Here is a 22,477-nt window from a genome sequence, read left to right as displayed (position 1 = left end):
TTTGCTTAACATATTCTACTGATAATGCTGCAGTCATATACTGTAAAAGTGGATATTTTCGCGTGACTAATTTTTCGCGCTTGGCCGGGTTGGAAGAGTTTCGCGTGTTTTTAATTCCGCGGAATAAAGACATCACGCACAGGCACATATGGCAAGCAAAAATATTCGCGTGCTTTTATTTTCGCGCTTGTTTCTGGTTGCGCGAAATGCGCAAAAATTTGAACACCGCGAAAATTTCCAGTTTTACAGTAGTCCACATATATTGGGTTTCATTCCCCTTTGATAAAAAAAAAGATAGCTTGCCATATATTATGACATTGTGTGAATGAAGCACTGCTTGTAAGTTTACTTGCCGGCATTCTTTGTACCAGTTGGTACTATATTGTGTTGTTGTTAATTTGACATGGAATCGAATGCAGATTGATATGCAGACCTGACAAGACCAGTGTAAGGATGAGTAAAATATTATTAATTTAATGAACACATTCAGTGACAGCCTTGTGACTTTGTTCCAAGAAAATATTTGGTTTTTGCCCCTACCCCCCCCCCCCTTATCAAAATCATAAGGTAAAAAACTCTCTGCTTTGATTCAAATGATACATGGATATATTACATGTCTGAATCTGTAGATTTACGTTATAGCAAATTGAAAATATGCATACATGACAGAAATGAGTCATAACATTAATTTAGCATTTTTATTTGATTCTTTTTTTTGTTTCTTTAATTTAAAGAAAATAATACCAGATGCATATTATCAAATTGTATGTGTTATTGCAAGAAGCATTTACTCCTCGATCAATTGTGTGGTCTACGTTTCTGTGTCAGTTTCTGTCTGCAAATAAGATTAAACAGCCATTTTATAGCGTAAAATATGTCTTGTGAATGATTGGACATTCATTATTATACAACACCTATTCAGAATGTAGCTATCCGATTGGTCGATTGCCCATCACATGACATTTAGTGAAAAGTTCCATCGCACGCTCTGGTTGTCAGCCGTGCAATTTTGTTTGAGCAAAAGTGGATAGCACATGGCTGACGTCACCCATTTCCATTGACTCCCATGTTAAACTCAAGATTGACTCAAAGTTTTTGTTCCATCGCATGGCTCTGATGTCACAATATACAAACATTTGCCGCGCACACTCAACAATCACAAGCGCGCTTACAACGAGTACTTTTGTCACTCATTTTTGTAAACAACTTTGTTTCGCGTACGTACGTACACGGTGACTGCGACTTTGCGTCTGCTCATTCGTCTTTCACGGAAAATGGTTGCCATTTCTGTGCTTAATTCAAGAATCTGTGTGGACCAAATCTGTTGACGTTCAAGGTGTTGTATAAAACAAATAGTGTATGGTCTTTACTCGTGCAATGGAACAAGATTTCGCACTCAGTGAAAGATGAGGCGCGCTATTCAACTCGGCTTCACCTCGTTGAATAGAGCGCCTCTATCTTTCACCTCGTGCGAAATCTTGTACCATCGCACTCGTGACCATTCACTATTTAGTCCATGGGCCAAGACCCGAAAAATGGGTTGTTGGTACCATCTGAGGTGGCACAACCTTTTTGGTGTCATTTTGTTTGTCGGGCATAGATATGCTTGTCAAGCTATGATAGCATTTCCAAATGAGTAGCTTAGTCATGATAAATGAATTTTTAACCAATTTGGTCTCGTATTTATATCCCTATACTTCTGAATCAAAACTAAACCGCTATACAAAGAAGAGCACTGCCTTCTGTATGTCCACAGGTGTTCTGTTGTAAACGCGGTGCGCTTAGTCTTTATTCAAGGCAGCGAAGGGAATATCCAAAGGGTTATGATGTCCACAGCTGTCACGCGGTGCGCTTAGTTCTTTATCTAGACCAATGTACCGTTATCATATCTAAAGTTCCTCATAAAAGGGATTATCTATACTGTTTTTATACCACCCTATCAACAAATACATCAGTTTTAAACAAAAATCACTCTGTTCATTTACAATGTTATTTATTATAATGTATTGTAGTGTACCGGTACATTGTTTTTGCATTATCTTATATTGTTGGAGGGAAATAAAGCGACATTGGCGTGGTATCAGCGTTTTCACCGTAGCGTTTTCGCCGGAAAATGATAAATAATTGAAAGATACGGTAAAATTCACGAGGAATTGCTTTTGTTGTCGTTGTTGTTTTTAGATAAAAGGATATACACTGTATCATACGCTTTGGACATTCCCTTCGCCGTCTAGAATAAAGACTAAGCGCTGTGGACATCATAACCTTTGGATATTCCCTTCGCTGCTTTGAATAAAGACTAAGCGCACCGCGTTTACAACAGAACACCTGTGAACATACCATAGAGCTGCATTTTACAGCTCTATGGAACATACAGAAGACAGTGCTCTTCTTTGTATGGCGGTTAGTTTCGATTCAGAAGTATAGGGATATAACAGCGAGACCAAATTGGTTAAAAATTCATTTACTATGACTAAGCTACTCATTTGGAAATGCTATCATAGCTTGATAAGCATATCTATGCCCGACAAACAAAATGACACCAAAAAGGTTTTGCCACCTCAGATGGTACCAATATCTGGCCTGGCCCATGGACTAATTTGTGTAATATGTTATCAATGAGGCAAACATTTGATGCTGTTGTTTTGTGTTTGTTGTACATATGACTGTGGTTCTTTTGAATCAACAACAACAGCCAAAGGAAAAAACCTAAAGGAGACCAGTCTGGTGTAAAGAGGCAATTGGAGACCCCAAGTTCCGTCTTTGCAATGTTTTATCTACGTTAGAGCACGTTGTGAACGGCAGTTATATTGGAGAGATGGGCAGAGTTTTACTGTGCACTGATTACCATGTCCTTAATCCCACACCACCTTCCATCAGTAAGAATAATGTGGGTATAATTTTACGCGAGAACTCGCATTTAATCAATTTAGAATCCCTCATCATCCACTTTTCAGTCATTCTCCCGAGCCCCGAAGACGTCATCAGAGGGGGCCCCCGTGTCGACGGGCAGAAAATGCAATACGCCATGGCATCCAGGGGTGTTTAGTGCTGCTGGCGTGTTTATGGAAACAGCCAACTGTGCCGGGCGGTAATGATCGCTCCAAACAAGTTTAATGCACCCAGGAAATGCTTACGGCCGTGATTTGCTGGCCGCGATGCGCTGATTTATGGGTGCCCAAATTATATTCCCTCTGCGCCTGTGCCATTAAAGGTAGTTTGCCACTTTATACTTGAAAGGAAGTGCGTGTCGTTGTTTTGAAACAAGGTTGTGTGAAGACAGTCAATTTAGATTTTTGGGGAGGACTTGTGTAGCTACCATAAATGCTCAAGTGAAGTATTTGTCCCTAGACTCTGCTGTCATGTACGTATCTCAGAAACAATGGGAATAAATCGAGTCTAATAACTTTCAAAACAGAGCATTCCTGCATTTGTACAGTGATTTTTTTTTAGTTCATGTCATTTCATTTCTCTATTTTTCCAATATGTATAAAAACATGGCATGAAAAATTAGTTTTGTCACAACTACTGTAGTTGGTAAAACTGTATCTTAAACTGACGCAAAGTTCAGACACATAGTGTATCTCATGAGAAGGAAGGTGGGTGGGGGGGGGGGCAAGAATAGTACATGTTCTCTGTAGGTTTTTATCACGGCATTATTTAGGAAAATTGTACTATTACAGTGCTTGATGTGATAGGGACTATTATTTGATCAATCCATGGTGCAAATAATCTTGCTTTTTTTTCAAATAACCACAGTATTTATGAAATAATCAGGATTTCTCGTAATTTGGATTGCATATTTATCATTCAATTTACATTTTTTGTGTACATGGCAAAAAAATTGTAAGATATGGATTCCACTGATTTGAATCAGTGTGGATGACTTTAACATGACCAAGTGATACAAAGTGTCATCTTACCAGCCTCCAACAGTAGAATTTCAAATCATGTATTACCAATATATGCTGTAGCATTTTGATAGTTTGCTAGTAGTAGTACTTTGAGTTTCAAATGAAATGAAATGATAAAACTACAATTGCAATTTTTGAACAAAAGAGTATATTTGTACCTTTCTCTTGTCCTTTCCTGTCTTCTTTCATTTTGTTTTGGATATCAGCATCCCTTTGGCTGACTTGTGACAGAGAGAGAGTTAGCTCAGACATTCAGTATCCCTTTCAACTGTACTGCATTTGGGCTGTCATTTGAAGCAGTTTAACCCGTTCCATACAGGAACCTGGTATACCAGGTTCCTATGACGTGAACTGGCATGTAGGAACCTGGTATATTGGTTCCCAAAATGTAGACAGGAGTGGCTGCATGCGTGGCCTAAAGTCATGTTTATTTGGGTTATACTGCCCAGAAAAATGGCTTTGATAGAAAGATTAGAGTTTCTTCTATGAATGTTTGTTGCCTTTCTGTAGGAAAACTGGTGTATCCCAGTATTATTTACCTTTTCCCAATGTAGTGCGCACATGTTTTGCTATAAAACTTGTATGATTATGTACATCGCAATCAAGGCTGAGCTCAGTGGATTTTGAGTTTTGCTGATCCCAGTCAGGTACCTCATTTTGTGTACACAAAAAAGAGTTTGTGAGCCCATCAGCTTGTTTATTCATACCTCGTGCCTGATCGATATTTTATTGTTTGATGGTACATGTAGTTGACCGTACAAAGGGGGTACATGTACAATGTACCGCTTGACTGCTTTCGCACAGGTAGATTACCAACCTGTCCGTTCTCTGTTTGCCTGCAAAAAGAATCTCGTTTGGGAGCATTGAAAGCGCTTGGAGAATTTCAGAAGGAATGGGTTAACAGAAATCTCTCTGCAATTTTACCTTTCTAGAGCCGTAAAGCACATATGTGTTTGATTTTCACAATTGTTTACAAAAGTAAGCTCAAAAGCAATTTTTGTGCATGGCTGCATTGAAGAGAAACACCATCAGTAGCCATGCCTAAGACTTTATAATGAAGATTGAAGACAAGTTGCTGTTACGCTAAGTTTGCCTGTGCTGCATAATTGACATTCACCATTTCTCAAGTAAGGTGCTTGTATGCACTGCACATCTGTTCATTCAGTTCCAAACAGTACAATACTCATGTAAATCAGGTGCAAATGTGTTCTCCCCGTAATGAATCTGAGTTATGCTTAGTACCGGTAATTGCGACCAAGATGGAGCCAGTAATGATGTTAGCCGTTGCTATGGTAATGGGGGGGGGGGGGTGAAGGAATTTAATTTGTATGCAGCAATTAAGCCCGATATACTCCTTAAGTTAAAGAAAGAAAGAAGAAAACCCTGGTTTCCATAGCTTGCTCCCCTGTGGTATAGCAGTAAATGGCCAAATAATGGCTTGGATAGGTTCTTCCCTGATTGTTGTGCATGGTAAATGTACCTTACAAGTGTAGTAGACAGATTTGGTACATATTTCCCTAAATTTGTTTATGAATCTTACTTGCCTATTTGTTTACTGTGGAAAGAGACTTATTCCTGTAATGTATCCATCGTTCACCTAATTGGAAGAATATACTGAGAGTTGACAACAGAAGCGAGGACGTGTTTGTGACTTGATGACATCCACATGAGCAAAATACCACATAATTTGCACTAACACTTCCAACTATCCGTACGCTGTACATGTACCTCAGTGTCACTTTACGATAACGAGCTTCTCATCTACCTCTCTTTCCAAGAAAGATAGAATGAAACCTTCAGCCTCTGAAACCTTCAGCCTCTAGAGGGTCTGCAGAAATGATAGTTTGACAATGTATGGTTACACAGCTTTTATGTATTTTGCAACTTGTCATCCTATTACTTTTGAAGTGAATAATACCTGTAGATTTTTTAATGTCTTTGTGTTGTTTTGAAAGAGGAGTTGGATGTGATGTCTTTGTCTGTACCAGCCATTAGGAAATGTCACCTATTCTTTGCTTTGTCTGGTCACATGTCTGCTCAGCACAATGGTCCTCTGTTTTTTTCTCGTCATATGGATAATTAATGTCACTTCTTTGTTCCTGTCACCAATTTAGAGAATGGTAGTGACCCTGTGCACTGTTTGCCACCTGTGTGTCTCTTCTCTGTTGTCGTAGCTCCTCTTCTTGATGACATAGATGTCTGCAAGTTTGACGATTGTTTGAAGCTGCAGCAAAGTATTTGTTATGAATTAAGAAAAAATGAAAAAGTTAAGAGATGAGCCTCAAGAGAAAGTTTCTAAACCTTGTGAGTGATTAGGTGACATAACAGTTGCTCCTGCGACAATTGCTCCAGTCCTATTTTCTTTGGGAACTTCTGGCTAGGGTTAGGGTTGTGAAAGGATTTTAAGTAAATAGTTTGATGTGAGGTTAGGATTAGGGTTAGGGTTATGTTTGTAGGTAGAATTTATGTTTGGCTCAGTGTGCAGATATTTCATGGGAGCAATTGTCGCAGGAGCAATTGCCATGAAACCAAATGATTAATTGTGCAGTGAACGTCAGTTCCCATTCAAAGGTGGACTCTGCAAAGGATGGCTGAGACTCCCTAGAGCGGATTAAAGCACATCTGTTCTCTTGACAATACCTAGCTGCCTCTTTAGAAAGCTCTTTATATGCTGCCAGCATAGCTTTAGATATGTGGGACTGTTGTAAATGAGATTAGCATTCTGTGGAAATTCAAATCTTCAGTATTCGGGGGTACTGTCGCTGTTTAAGTTAGTGAGGCTGGTTAGTAACAATTTCCTCAAAAGTTAAAGTTATGAAACTTACAAGAATGAGAGAGAGAAATAGGAAAAAATAAGAATTGTGTCATTGTTTGCTCTGTACTTTCTTCAAACTGTTAGGTAGCACTTTTTCCTTCAAAAGTTCAAGTTATGAAACTTATTAAGAGAGAGCTCATAGAGAGATAGTGAGGAAAAATAAAAATTATGTTATTGTTTACTCTGTGCATTCTTCAAACTGTGCTAGGAAATCTGTTGCAGCACTTTCGAGGTTACAGACCTGTTTCCTGTTCTTGTCTAAATTTCTGACAGATGGAATTATAACATGTTATGGAAGACACGACCGTTACTAATTGACAACCATGCCTTGCCCGTCTATCACCTCGGAGGTGATTGTGCATTTTTTTTCTTTCTATAATGACCGCATAATTGGCACATTGTCTTTGGTAACATGGTATTTGCGTCTTTTACACTAGCTTTGCCTGTCAGTCAAAAAATAAAATAAAGGACAAAACACTCAAATTATATAGTCATCACCTGCCAATAATGCCTTGCATTGCACAATTCTAAAAGTTTACAAATCACAATGATAGTTATGGTACTATAGTATCAAAAAGTACAATCCTTGTGAGCTTCACACCTTTTAAAACCGACCATGTCACTTCAAGATATCAAACTCCAGACATGATAATACAACTTAGACTTCTGTTTTTTGCCAAGTATTGAATTTGATTGTAATGACATTTAGATTATTGTGTGAGCCATCATTGCTCCTGGGCACTGTTTCATTAAAGTTGACAGCCCTAACAAGTTGTCAGTCTTTGACAATTACCCAAGGAACAGTCAGTGACCAGAGCTTCTCAGCCACTCATAAACCAAGGATTTTACTGAAATTGTCAAAGACTGACAACTTGTTAGGGCTGACAACTTTCATGAAACAGTTGAAATATGGGGGAAAAAATAAAGGGAATAAATTGTGGTAGCCAATAATTTTCTAACAGTTTCATATTCTTTCAGAGATCAGAAGGGTTTAATAGCCAATTCATCAAAGATGGGGCATGCAAATAGATAGGAAAGATAAGTTCTAAGAAAGGCATTGGTTGATTAATCAACAAGACAAAAGGTAACTATCATGTCGAACTGAAAGTGAAACAGTAGGTCCTACAAAGAAAATGGAAAGCAATTGTGCAGGTTTGTTAGATATTGTAAGAAGAGCAAAACCAAGGCAAATATACTGTTAAATGACACACACACACACACACACACACAAAAAAAAACCAACACACACGACAAAACCAAGAAGAATAAGTAGATTGTGGATATACATGTCGGAAAAGGAGGACGCTGGAGCGTAGGGGATATCAAAGTGCCAGAAAAGGAGATAAAAAGGAAAGGAGGAGGAGGAGGAGGACAATGTGATGATCACAAATTTGTATCTCTGTTGTCGGCACGAGAGCTGCACAGCCCCTGGATGGCAAATATGGCCCCTGTCGTGGTATACTGAGGGGTCCCTGATTGTAAACATAGCAGTTCTCTCTAATCAGCCGAGGCGTAGCAAACTCGAAATAGACCCATAAATCACTTTCCATTCACACAGTAGCCTCCTCAACATGGCTGATTCTACCATCCGTTCTGAAATACTTAAAGGGAAACTCTATCCTGATGGTATGGGGTTTGCAGGAAAACAGAAAAAATCATGGAAGAAGATCAGTGTTTGTGTTGATTATAGAAAAAATAGGACACATTTTTTTGTTACTAATAGTAAGGACCCCTGTGAAAGTCAGCCCTAACTATGACTGGAAGGGCAATCCTTCCATGAGTAGAGGGTGAATAAATAAATAGAATGAATGAAAAATGTAGAGATTAAAGCAAATTGGCTACTGTGTGTTATCTTGGTGTTGAGCAGCTCTCCACTCAATTTCTGCACAATATTCATAAATTTGCATGTTTTCCTGTTAAAAAAATAATAATTCACACACATGCAATACACAAGTGAACACACATGTAAATGCACTGAATATAAACAATAAGATCAGCTACTGGCACAAATACTACAGCTAGTGCTATTGATACCCTGGTTTGCCCTGGTTGGCTGGCTGTTTTGGTACTCTGCTTGCATCTCAAAGCACTGAGCAGTGTGTTAATTGTGAAAACTCTAGACTACTGTGATTAGACGTGGCAACGGGGAAAACAAACAACAAAGAGATCCGACAGTCTGGAGAGTAAGATGATACCTGTTCAGCACTTACCTGGCCCAGTTAGGGATGCCACAATATTGTACAACACTAACATGCAACCTTCCAAAGACCATGTAAGGAAATCGTCTCAGGTGGTGCAGTTACTCGAAGAAAAAAGAGAATCTAGTAATTGCACTATGGACAGATATCTACGTGTGCAAGCGTCTGTATTGCTCAAAGAGCCAAAGCTTTGATTGTATCTTCCTATCCACTTTCAAAGCTTGTTGCATTTTGAAATAGAGAGAGAGATTGAGAGAGAGAGAGAGATTGAGAGAGAGAACGAAAGAAAAACAGACAGTAGAGAAAGATTGAGGGAGTTGACAAACCTGGGCAATTGCCCTGTTTTTTGAAACAGTAAGAAATTGATTCTCTCTGTGACTTGCTTTCTTTTCAAAACAGAATAGGAAATTGATACCCCTCTATGACATGTTTTGCTGTACTCTCGGAAAGCATTACAAAGTGTAATGAAAAGGAAAGAAGCCCAGACAAATCAGCCATGATAATGCTTGGAAATGGGTTGTTTTTTTAGAAAATGCACCAAGAATTGTTATCTTTTCTTTTTCTTCCTTCCTAACTCAATTCCAGATTACCCTCAAGACTGTGATGGACCAGCTTCATGAAAAAGTCCCGGAGCTACTGATACCACAAGGTGAGCAAAAACATAAAACAAAACAAAACAAAACCAGAGCAGTGAGTTATGGCAGGTGAATACTTGATGGATACTATAGTAAAGACTGATAAAATATACTTTTCATCCTTTTGACGTAAAGAGCAGAAAAACAACAACAAAAAACAAACAAAAACAAAAAACAAAATTAAAAAACATCATTTATAAGACTTATTGACCCTTCAGTCTTTATGATTATGATTTGGCATTTGTAAATGACATATTCATTGATGTATGTTTACTGGGAGTATCTCTTACTTGAATGATAATAAAGTCTAAGTATCAATGTTTTTTTGGCATGATTTAATCTTTAACAGACATACAATCTATCATGTGTCTTGATTAGAACACACCTTTAAAGATCATTATTTAATATCTTTATAAGAAAAAGCATTGTATTTCACTGAAATGATTATCTTTCTTTGATACCAGTATTTTTTCAATATTCTAAACTTCATAATTCTGAGAAGACAAAAATGTAAATCCTTATACACCATACCAGAAACAATCATAATCATTACTGACTGACTATAAGCAACAACAAAGAAAATATGCATACACACACACACGTTTGCATCATGCTAGATGTAATTCTGTCTTCACTATTTTTCTTGGAATATTATCCACTAGACTAGAAATACTATTGGGCTGCGTGTATTTTTGCGTATCTTATGATTTGATTTAATTCAAGGAAGAGTTGCTCTGTGCAGTTGCATGGAAAAAAAGGGGCAACAATTTAACAAGTGACTGCCAATGTAGAAGCATTCATGCATAATTCAACAAATTCACGACACAAGGGGAACATTGTAAGCGTTTACACGCGAGTCCCAGGTAAGACTAAGTATGTACAGAGAGTTGTGTGAGAGAGTTTAGCACATTCCATAGTATCATATCCATGGCTTGTTGCTTTGAATATATAGGGTGTATTCTTCTTTCATCATGTATGTGATACCACAAATTGCCAAGTTTTCTGAAGTTGACAATATCATGGGGGGGGGGGGAAGAATAATAGATGCCAATACAATTTTGGCTTTATTTCATATGTTTGTCAGATTTAGAAGTAAAAGCCATAAATTGTTGTTGTTTCTTATGTTTTATTTCATTTTGTTTGTGTTAGGTGTGTTTTTTTTTTAAATTGTGACATTTCTTTTTTAGGTCTCTTGAAATCAAATCAAACTTCCTACATTTTTCTTTTGTTTTGGGTTTGCTTTTTGGTGTTCCCTTTATATGTTTCAGAGACACTGAAGTAAATGCCTCTCATTGAGAATTGGGATTGTAATTTATGCTTAGTGTAGTCAAGTGCTGATCTTCAATTTTAGATCACAGTCATTACTTTGTTTGCAAATTTCATCTTTTAACGAGAGCTCACTTTCACCATGACAGTAGTCTCTGTTCCATTCAACTATACACTTGTTCCTACATATTTGTATTTCTTTAGATTCATAAATATGTGTCAATAAAAGTAAGCATAAATGTATCTTGATTATATTTGAAACTCACGCTTGGTCATGGACATCAAATGCATTACAATATGTGTTGAAAAGGGGCAAATATGTGTACATTAAACATCCTCGCTCAGAACCATATCCAAGTAACTTTTCAAAGACTGACAAATGCAACATGGACCGTTGCTAGGAGATCACGAAGACATTCAAATTCGAAGGAAATGAATTTAATGACCCTGCTCTCAAATGTACATCAGCTGCTCAGCATTTTGATGCTTCAAAGTCGAGAAGTAAACACACAGCCATCACTAGGCAACACCAAAGACCTCCAATAAATGTTCCTCCCTAAATCTTTCACATTGCCATAACATGGTATTCTACAGGAAAAGATTCACAGATTTATGCAGTATTGTATACACCAGCTGTTCGCAATTGAACATGCCAGAGATTTTCAAGCTGGGGTGTCATTTCTTAATTTCCCATGGCTTTTTTTTTTTTTTAAACTCATGTACTTTGTTATGTCCAAGTCTGTTCCTCTGATCATCTGTGTACATTAATTTTTGTCTGTATCTATTTCTGTCTGTGTCTGTCTGTCTGTCTCTTTTTTCTCCATATATATCATATATATGTATACATGTATATTTGTATTTATCATATACACAAGCGTGTATATATATATATATATATATATATATATATATATATATATATACATACATCACTAGTGTTTATATTATGCATACATGTATATTTTTTTAGTGTATGATAAAAGGAAAATGTGTACAGTTTGTACAAATTATTGCAAGCATTAAAGAAGTGGGTACAGTATCGTTGCAAGATACCGGTAACCCGTTGATTTGTATGCTAAACTTCATTGACAGCTCAGGCATGAAAAATGCCTTCACACAATACTTGCAACAGGTTTTCTGCTTTAGCAGAACAGCAGTTCACATTTATAGTTGAACTTTGGTTTCCTTTTTAACACCCTTCCCCACCACAGATCTGATTGGTTACCTACTGTTCACCCCTGACCTGTGCACACCCGCAGAATTCCTCCAGAGGTACGATAGTCCAATGGATGTCGTCCTGGATAATGGTGAGTCTTACACCTTTATCTCTAGGGGAAAAGTTTTTTTTTTTTGGAGTACTCTATAACTGCAAATGTATGGCATAGTATATTTAACTGCCAGTGCTTTATAGTCTCATTGTCAGTATACAAAGTAGTTTTGATCATGTGGAAATAGCTCCCTTCTTGTTGTTGTTTTCTGTTTCTTTCTTTTTTATGTTGGATTTTTGACTTTGCTCCCTACTTGTTGCTCTCCATGAGCAGGGATTACTGTGAAAGCTGTTATTTTCGTGAGAGTTTCATTTCCACAAATTTCATGAATTACTCTTGGGCAGGGAATTTAACAACACACAAAAATATTGCTATGTGTTTACAGACAGGCATTAGTGAATTTACAATTTTAGCCTCAATGTCAAATCTTGAAAATAACATCTCATATGAAAATGCTTGTGACCTCCTCATTTGCAAAAATATCTGTATACAAAAATAACAGCTTTTACAGACAGGTGTGTGTGTGTCTGTATGGGTGTTATTGTGGCATCTCTCTCTCTGCTTTAAGTGTGCAGAGTATGAGTGGTAGACCAACTGCTGTACACACATTTGTAGAATTAACTGTACGAATATGAGATTACAAACAAAGATGAAATCAAGTCTGTAATGAGAAAAACAGCCTGAGGAAACTGAATCAATCCCAGATTACGGCAATAATGAACAGAGAATAAAGACGCTCATTAGCACAAATAGCATTGACATTTGTGATCGTGGATTGAAAATAACGTACCGTAATAATGCAATGTAGGGAAACCCTTTACCTTGGCTTGCTCGCCAATGGGAATATCTACTGCATGTTTGTCATTGTTGTTTTGGTTTATTGTGGTTTGGTTTGGCATGGTGTGTGTTGGTTTGTTTGGTTTTGGTTTTGCCAACCAGCACGGCTGTTCCTGATAGTGACTTCCAATAAGTGAGGATATGTCATAATTCTATATCTTATCAACCCTTGTCTTGAAACTGTCCCATTCTTTTTCTGCATGGTGGATTTCTAAATTTCAGTGTGGCCAAGTAAATAGGAAATCAAAATGTGTTCCACAAAAATGGTTTTGCAAGTTGTAGATCTGTAAGATACCAACTTCGTAATATCGGCTTCATTAGAAAATATTTGAACCGATCTTCTACCGAAAAATTAGTCCATGCTTTGATATACTCTAGGCTTGATTTTGGAAACTCTGTCTTATTTAACTTACCACAAACTCAGCTCTCCATGCTACAGAGGCTTCAAAATGCGGCAGCACGCATCATTACACTGTCCAAGAAGCACACTCACATCACCCCTATTTTGAGATCACTTCATTGGTTAAAAGTCAAAGATCGCATTATTTTTAAGATTTTACTTCTGACTTTCCATTGCATTCAGGGCACTGCTCCTAAGTATAACATTGACTTACTCCATAATTACATCCCTGTTAGATTTCTACGCTCTCTTCTTCCGCGCCTAGAGCACTCTACAGAGTGAATTTGGCGCTATATAAATCATATCATTTATTATCATTATTATTATTATAAGAGCAAAGCACATGGGTGCTCATAATATTCACATGTTGCTAGTACTGAGTCACTGTAATTCTTCTGAGGTTAAGTACTTGGCGTACCAAGGTCCCTGTAAGCTTTGAGATGGAGCATTCCTCCATCCTCCATCTCACAATCTGTCAATGTGCTGGATCTGTGAAAGTGAACAGGATGTACTGCTGGGCAAAGATACGTGCCGTGTTAGCATGAAAAAGAGAGCAACATCTCTGAACAATGCCATTACTTGTAGACATCAGTCAAGCTGTCTTCATGTGAAATTTCCTTCTTGTAGTGTCTACACTCTATGGGGATTTATGCATATTAGTCACTTGACAAAACATGGAAAATTTCATCCTTTTAATGCTTCTCTGATTTTTTTTTTCTACAGTGCACTTCCGTTATAACAAACATTGTTATAACAAAATTCCGGTTACAACGAAGTACAAATTCAGGCTGCAACATTATCGGCTATGTTTTGTATTGTTCATTTGTTCGGTCATAACAAAATTTTGATATAACAAAAGAAAACTGCAAGTCCAGAGGACTTCATTATAATGAGGGTCCACTGTATATGTCCATGATGATCGCTAGTGAACCTTAACCTCACCTTGCACAAGTTGAGTAGATTTTTGATGTTCAAAAATGGCACCAGCTGGTTGCGCTTCATCTGTGAGTGACTGAGTGAATGACCATAGCATTTATGGAATCTTGCCACAACATTTACTTTAGGTCTCCATAAAAAAAAGTGCATGCTTAGTATGTCCCCCTCATCTTGGCATAGAATGGACTGGGGTAGGGCCCTGTGATAGATAGATTACAGCCCACTATTTGACATGTGCATCATTTCAAGCCAGCCATTAAAGGTCTATCTCCCCATCTCTCTCCTCCTGTAAACATACCTGCCACTTTCGGATGACAGCTGAATATTTCAGCCTGCATGTTACTGTTGCTGCATCCCAAAGTCCATGTCGCTCTATTTGTTTTTTCCTTTCACTCGGCCAGCAGTGCATTGCAAACAGGGTCTCATATCCCACCCATCTACCTCACCCCTCCCCTCAACTCCCCTTCTCCCCTTATAGATGTCCATCTTTGATGTGTTGCAATGCAAACCACTGTGCAAGCAATAAAACTGAATGGAGATGGTATGGGGGAGGGGATAAGATTTGCTGGGTGTTGTTGTTTGACATGATAACAATATATTCTTTTACAGAATCTTTTTTTTTTTTTTCATTTCTAGCATTGCCAGTCTAATCAAAATTCATAGACAGAAAAGTAAAGCAGAAACCGATTTTCCAGTTGCTACCAATTGGTGTTCAAGAACTACCGCTTCAACATTACAATGCCATTGTTATCCGGGGAATAAAATATCATTCTTATTGGCTAAATAATGTGATTATTAGCAGCACTTGTGGCTAAATTTTGACAATTCACATACATATTCTTTGCCATTAATGTGATTATGAAGATTTGTGGACCAGTAGTCTTTCAGTAGAAATCATCATGGCACCAAGAAATTTTTTATTTAATTGAGAAGTTAGACATTTTCTGCATACAGTTTTGACTGTTTTCTTTTTTACCACATATGATATCAGCATAGATTTATGAGTTCATTTATCTTTTAATGTGTAATAGTAATGACTGTCCAAAGCTTAAACTTGTGTGCATTTCTCCTTAAATGTTTGGGGTTTTTTTTATATGGATGATAAAAACAAATGTTACACTACAGTGACTGGAATATCATTTACTTCAGTAGTGTTGTGCTGCATGGCTAGTAATGACCCTTGCATGGACAAAAAAAATAAAAATGGTTATATGCATAGCTATGCAAATCAGGCACACATTTTTCTATTCATAAATGTGTACTTTGCAGATTGCAGGCTTTGTACATTTTTACTAGTTTCTTTTGGGTAAAGTTGTTGTCCCCGCCGAACGAGTTCGAGCAGGGGACTATGAAACGGGCTCCGTACGTGTGTGTGTCCGTGTGTCTGTCCGTCCGTCTGTCTGTGCGTCCGTGTGTGATCAAAATGTTCAATTTGCTACTTCTCTGTCATTTATGAGCCAATTTTAATTCTGTTTGCTTTATATGATAGCACTACATGGGAGCTTTGAAACTTCTACACAGAATTTCAGTTGTGACCTTTGACCTTGACCTTTGACCTATATTGTACATTTTGCTTCAAAATGCTACTCCTTCGCCATTTCTAACCCGATTTCGATTCCGTTTGCTTTATGTGATGGCACTAGGTGAGGGCTTCAAAACTTCTACACAGAATTTTGACCTTTGACTTCTTTGACCTTTGACCTTGATTTTTGACCTATATTGTACATTGGCTACAAAATGCTACTCCTTCGCCATTTCTAACCTGATTTCGATTCCGTTTGCTTTATGTGATGGCACTAGGTGAGGGCTTCAAAACTTCTACACAGAATTTTGACCTTTGACTTCTTTGACCTTTGACCTTGATTTTTGACCTATATTGTACATTGGCTACAAAATGCTACTCCTTCGCCATTTCTAACCCGATTTCGATTCCGTTTGCTTTATGTGATGGCACTTGGTGAGGGCTTCAAAACTTCTACACAGAATTTTGACCTTTGACTTCTTTGACCTTTGACCTTGATTTTTGACCTATATTGTACATTGGCTACAAAATGCTACTCCTTCGCCATTTCTAACCCGATTTCGATTCCGTTTGCTTTATGTGATGGCACTAGGTGAGGGCTTCAAAACTTCTACACAGAATTTTGACCTTTGACTTCTTTGACCTTTGACCTTGATTTTTGACCTATATTGTACATTGGCTACAAAATGCTACTCCTTCGCCATTTCTAACCCGATTTCGATTCCGTTTGCTTTATGTGATGGCACTAGGTGAGGGCTTCAAAACTTCTACACAGAATTTTGACCTTTGACTTCTTTGACCTTTGACCTTGATTTTTGACCTATATTGTACATTGGCTACAAAATGCTACTCCTTCGCCATTTCTAACCTGATTTCGATTCCGTTTGCTTTATGTGATGGCACTAGGTGAGGGCTTCAAAACTTCTACACAGAATTTTGACCTTTGACTTCTTTGACCTTTGACCTTGATTTTTGACCTATATTGTACATTGGCTACAAAATGCTACTCCTTCGCCATTTCTAACCCGATTTCGATTCCGTTTGCTTTATGTGATGGCACTAGGTGAGGGCTTCAAAACTTCTACACAGAATTTTGACCTTTGACTTCTTTGACCTTTGACCTTGATTTTTGACCTATATTGTACATTGGCTACAAAATGCTACTCCTTCGCCATTTCTAACCCGATTTCGATTCCGTTTGCTTTATGTGATGGCACTAGGTGAGGGCTTCAAAACTCCTACACAGAATTTTGACCTTTGACTTCTTTGACCTTTGACCTTGATTTTTTACCGATATTGTACATTTTGCTACTAAATGCTACTTCCGGCGGGGACATATTTTACGCACCGCGTAATTTCTACTTTTCCTTGTTTTTACTACTTTGATTATTTCTGGTGTGAAATTCTTGCATATCTCAGTAATAAAACAACAACAACTGAGTTTGAAATGCCTGTGATGTTCTCAAGGCTGTGGTGCCTTGTGAATGCCAAGGAAAATTAATTCATGGCAGGAAATTTGATTTTATGATTTTACAATCAGGGCATCTTCACATACAATGTATTTCATAAGTGTACCTGAGCCTTTGCTCTGTAGTAGGAAACTTGATGTAGCCTGTGGTTAGTAAGTATTGATGCTCAAGTTTGGAGATGCCTGTAACGTATTCGAGTGCGGATGTATTGTTTTACCTACTGCTGTATGTAGCTGGAAAGTACTCTTGTCTGAAGTATTTACAGCTGTGGCTTACCCAGGGTGTATGTTATTCTTTGTTCTGACATGCTGTGCCTGCAATGCAATCATGCAGAAACATTGTTTTCTATGAAATGCAGGATGTGAAAGATTCTCTGTGAATGTTAAGATTTGGCTCTAGAGTTCATATCTACTGAAGACAAGTCATTGGTAGATTGCCATTGGCATTGTTGCATCTCATCATAGATGAATTAGGGGGTTTTGACTAAATGAAAGTACACTTGTGAATTAGAAAATTAAATTACATTTGCGAATTAAATTGAGTCATCTGTGAAAGGAAACAAGAAGACCCAAGTACCAATTATTAGGGAAAATTGTAATGCAATAAGAGATGCTGATGTATGTCATGGCTTCTGTTGAGGCAATTTTTATCTTAAATCAAGGTCTTGTAAAATATCTGCAAACTGCAAGCAAGAAACATTGATGTACAGACTTTGTAATGGCATATCTTCCATGTCAGCCTGAAACTGAAGTTGGTTTGAGACAAGCCTGGGTGTACAGTTAACTTGTCCCCTTGTGACACCCTGGTAATGACATGCGGTCCCTGCCTAATTTGCCACTTGAGGGAGGGAAATGTGACATAGATAATGGACTTCTTGGAGTGTTTTCTTGGAGGCCTCATCATCCGTCTCATATGTACCACGTTGCTAGGCAACTGTCATGTGATGCCAGCTCGAGTGTGGACAGTTTGCTTCCTGTACACGTTCTGTCTCCGTAAGCACCCTCCGAGACGGCAACATTTGAAATTCCCGTCTTGTGTGTCATCACGGGGCAGTCTCTCTTTATTCGACAGTGCAATTGTTGCCATGACAACGTCCGGATGGCATGCTCTCTTTGTGATGCTTGTCTTGAAGTTGTTATTTCACATTTGGGCCGAACAGTGTATGAGGTTTTAGTCTTTTAAGAAATTCTCTGAGAATGATCAGCTTACATAGAACACCTGTGTATTAAAGGACTTACGCGATACAGATACATGTCAACTTGTGTTGATTTATGATGCCCTGAACATCACTTGTATGTCCAAAGGAATAAAATATGTGCCATATATTGACAATAATTTGTCAACTGTTTTTCTTCAGGCCACTTAGAAATGGCCATTAAAAAAAAAAGAAACTTAAAAACTTAGAAACTTCCCAACCAGGGTTTTGTTGCTGACATCATCTGTCAGGCACTGCTACAGAACTAATGTAATTAACAAAAGACATTGCATGGAAGCATGCAATTTATGCTCAGTCTAGGACCATGCTTTTCAACCAGTGCAGGCCACCAAGCTCTCGCAGGTGGGTTGTGATGTCGGCCAGGAAAATGAAATAAAAAAGATTAAATGTGATCTCACTGGGCCTCAAAAGAATTTGTAGGAGCCAAAGTGGGCCTCGAGCTGGAAAAGATTGAGAAACATAGGCTATGGGGAAGGTTTATTCCATTGCCTTTTATTAATCATATCAGTACTTTAGTGGTGATTGACAAATGATGTTATCGACAGAATCTTGGTTTGGAAGGTTTTTGTGGGCATATCTATAATCCAGATAATCTGAAGACAAAAAGTAGAAAGATCATTTTAAAAAAATATATGCCACATATTTAGATGTTCTTTTGGCCACATAAGTGATAACCAGCATATAATATATCAATACAAGCCAACATAAATTTGTATTACATAGATCCTTTAGTATTGAACAAAAGTATAAGTTGAAGAGAAATGCAATACGTAGCAGCTGTAGTTTTGAGTCACTAGAGTGTGTATCCATTTGTGTGTGTTGAATCATTGTATAAAGGTTACTTTTCCTTCTACACAAATAGATGGCTCTTTCTTTCCACCAATCACTGTCTCTCGTTTGTGCTAGATGAGTTTCAAGATTTTTTATCCTCTGTGTCAGAAAAACAACAGAAATATAAAACCCAATACAAGCTCTATTCAAGTGCTGTCAGATACGAACTTTTGGATGCGTCACTTAATTTTTGTTCTAAACTCAAATGTGACCCTTTCTTTCTCAATGTATGGATGTCACCTATCATTTTGGTAGGGATTTTCAGTGAGCAAGAACACAAAATGGGGGTTGGGGGTAGAATGAAAACTCAGAAAAGTCAGTAATGCTTAAAGCTTCATCCAATATGATAAATATGATGAAAATGATTGGAAATCATTGCAAGTTTTTATGTACGCAATGAGTTATTGTACACTACAGTTTGCAATGTGGCTTCAAAAATGACAACTTGGTCTTAGTAATTTGCATGACATTGATTAGAAGCTATTTTGGCGTCATCATTTGAATACACAGGATTTTATGATGGCAACAATAAATCAATTTACTGATGTGTGTGACATAGTGGATGCTCTACTCCTGAGGACCCAGGAATGAGCTATTCTGGTTTCTACGTATAATACATTTATGTGTCAATACTTAGCTTCCAGTTATCCTGTGGTAGATGTTGCTTCACATCAGGCAAGTCTCAGACCAGTTTATGGTCTAGTCAAGAATCTTTTGGAGTTAAGCATTTCAAGTGTGCCAGTGAAAGAATCTTCTATTTTATGTTACCATCCTGATTGTATTAGTAACAAACTATTGTAACACCTTTCTCGTATGTGCTGTTGTGAATTTTCCCCATTTAGAATTGAACATAACAGTCATAAGTGCATTCATTTTTGCTTTCTATGTTTTCTATTTCAGAGCTTGTGTGGCCACTGCCAACAAAGAACTTTCCCATCAATTGAGCCATGAGCAATACAGGGACAATCACTGCAGCGTGGACCATGTCGCTGCACAACATGAACAGTCTTGTTGGAAGAGATTGGTTTCTTTCAGGGACCTCTTTGCTGATGCATGTATTCATATCTGAACACTTGTCAGAAATAGTTTGTTGTACCCAAGTGATTGATCACAGTGTATTGATGCTACTTCCATTTGTTCTCTAAAGTCCACCATGTTTGTGATGTTAGACAACAAATTGATGAAACTGCCTTACTATCTCATTGAATGTTCCATATTGAAGTCTTTCTGTCGGGGGAAGGGGCAAAGGTACAAGTTGTATGTTGAAGTGTCTCTGCTTTTGCATTGTTGCACTCAGCATCAATATAGTTGTTCTAGAAGTTCTACCTAGTGCAAGGGAATCCGGGTTATGACGGAGATCTAAAAACCATAACAATTATCTTGTTATATCAGGTTTCTCACTACATCAGGGTACAAAAATAAGGAAATATAAAGAGCTGGGACCTGCAAAGTCACTTTGTTATTAAAGGGTTTTGTTATATCCAACCTCTTTCTGACAAGGTTCCACTGTAACATGCCAGAGGGAAGTAAAAGGAGAATATTCATGAATTTAAGTGGTGGGAGGGAGGGTAAATCATACTGTGATGAATTTCAATTTGATCTGCTATTATAAGGGCACAATTTCCCCTTGTAAAAATCTGCTTGCATTTCATCATCCATAATTGGTTAAACAATTCATGTTTTTGTTGACTGGTCAAATTTGAATGTATATATTCCTATTGCTCTTCAATCATTTTGTAGTGTTGCAGAATCGGACATTCATTTAGATCTGACTATACAATCTCTGCTTCGTTTTCCTTGTCGCTTCTATGATAGAAAGCAGAAAGTGTGATTAAAAAGGTCAATATAATGTATAACTGCTTTCTTTGGAGTTCATTGATAGATTGCAGGTATACCATGTCATGCCTTATTTCTATCTGTCGTGTTTGCAAAGAAGGACTTGTACATAGAGGGAGAAGAGTTGACTATGTAAACAGATTTATACCTACCCAAATGTTAGAGAGACTTCAAAATCACCTTATCTGTTTACCAGCACTAAGGAACTCATTCGAGATGTGTTTTCTGTACTGGCATAATATGTTAGCCTTTCTGTGGCTTAGGTCTGGTTGACTTGGAACCAGAGGGTGGAAGTGTGTGTGTGTGTGTGTGTGTGTGTGTGTGTGTGTGTGTGTGTGTGTCAAGTGTGTGTGTGTGTGTGTGTGTGTGTGCATGGAAGTAAGTGTGTGTGTCTAAAATGTTTGTGTTGATGCCTCAAAATGCTTTACGCCTAAAAATGCTTTCCTTATTCATTGTGTGTTGAAAATGTTTGTTTTCATGTTTGTTTGATGAAAATGCAGAAATCAAATTAAATCAAGTTAAAATAGGAGTCATTTCAGGATTATACACCAGCTATTAGTTACCAAATGCTGATTATTAACATTCTCAATTGCTGTTTGGTGTAAATCACACAAAGTATGGATCCACAAGCATGGATAGAGAAGGTTCATGGAGTCCACAGTGTGGTAGAATGTCTGACCTTGTGATCTATACTTGATCTTGTAAAATCTACACAATGGGTCTATATAACATTTTCTCTTTGGATGATAAACAAATCTAATGTAACTTTGCAGGTTAGTTAGCATTTTCACCACATAACGAAATGGGAAATATTGTTTGGAGTAATGAAATGGCATATGAATAAACATCCTTTGTGTGATTTTTCTCAAAGCCTTATTTTATAAGGTATTATTAAATGTATGATTTTATTCATGATTGCAAGTTTTAATGCTTGACATCACTGAATAATTTGTTTTGAAAGTCAAAAGTCATCCCCGATTCTATTCGATATTAAGGTACATTGTATCCTAAAAGAGACCTAGGAATACTGAACAAAAGTCTCATATATTTGAAGCCTTTTTCTCCAGTTTCTGTAAAGACAATTATATTGATGAATTTTATGGTCTTCAAGTGTTTTTCCCCCTTTGTAAAGAGATCTTTTCCATGCAATTCAATGCGACGAAAGTTCAGTTTGTACATAACTTATTTATGAAGCATTCCATGTGACATGGCATGGTATGACTGTGTATGAATGAGGATGCTTCTGTATAATACTGTGCTTAATTAAAGTCTATATTGTACGAATTCAGTATGTGCATTGTGTGGTGTTTCATCATTTGTAAGATCTGCAGAGA

The 22,477-nt window shown here is 37.6% G+C and overlaps 1 protein-coding gene across 1 annotated transcript in view; it reads left to right on the top strand.

Annotated features, from left to right (window-relative positions):
* Positions 1-20,654, top strand: part of LOC139742913 (testis-expressed protein 47-like) — a 30,485-nt gene extending 9,831 nt beyond the window's left edge. Inside the window, exons 6-8 of the mRNA XM_071653419.1 lie at positions 9,513-9,576; positions 12,040-12,135; positions 20,208-20,654. Coding sequence (XP_071509520.1) covers positions 9,513-9,576; positions 12,040-12,135; positions 20,208-20,251 — 204 coding nt within the window. The 3' untranslated portion in view covers positions 20,252-20,654. The remainder of the gene's footprint in view (positions 1-9,512; positions 9,577-12,039; positions 12,136-20,207) is intronic.
* Positions 20,655-22,477: the final 1,823 nt, after the last annotated feature.

Source organism: Diadema antillarum, unplaced genomic scaffold, assembly GCF_040938485.1.
Source record: "Diadema antillarum isolate AM-2024a unplaced genomic scaffold, OU_Dant_1.0 seq00001036_RagTag, whole genome shotgun sequence".
NCBI classification, from domain to species: domain Eukaryota; kingdom Metazoa; phylum Echinodermata; class Echinoidea; order Diadematoida; family Diadematidae; genus Diadema; species Diadema antillarum.
Note: the sequence above shows the minus strand (reverse complement) of the source record. Positions and strands in the feature narration are given on the sequence as shown.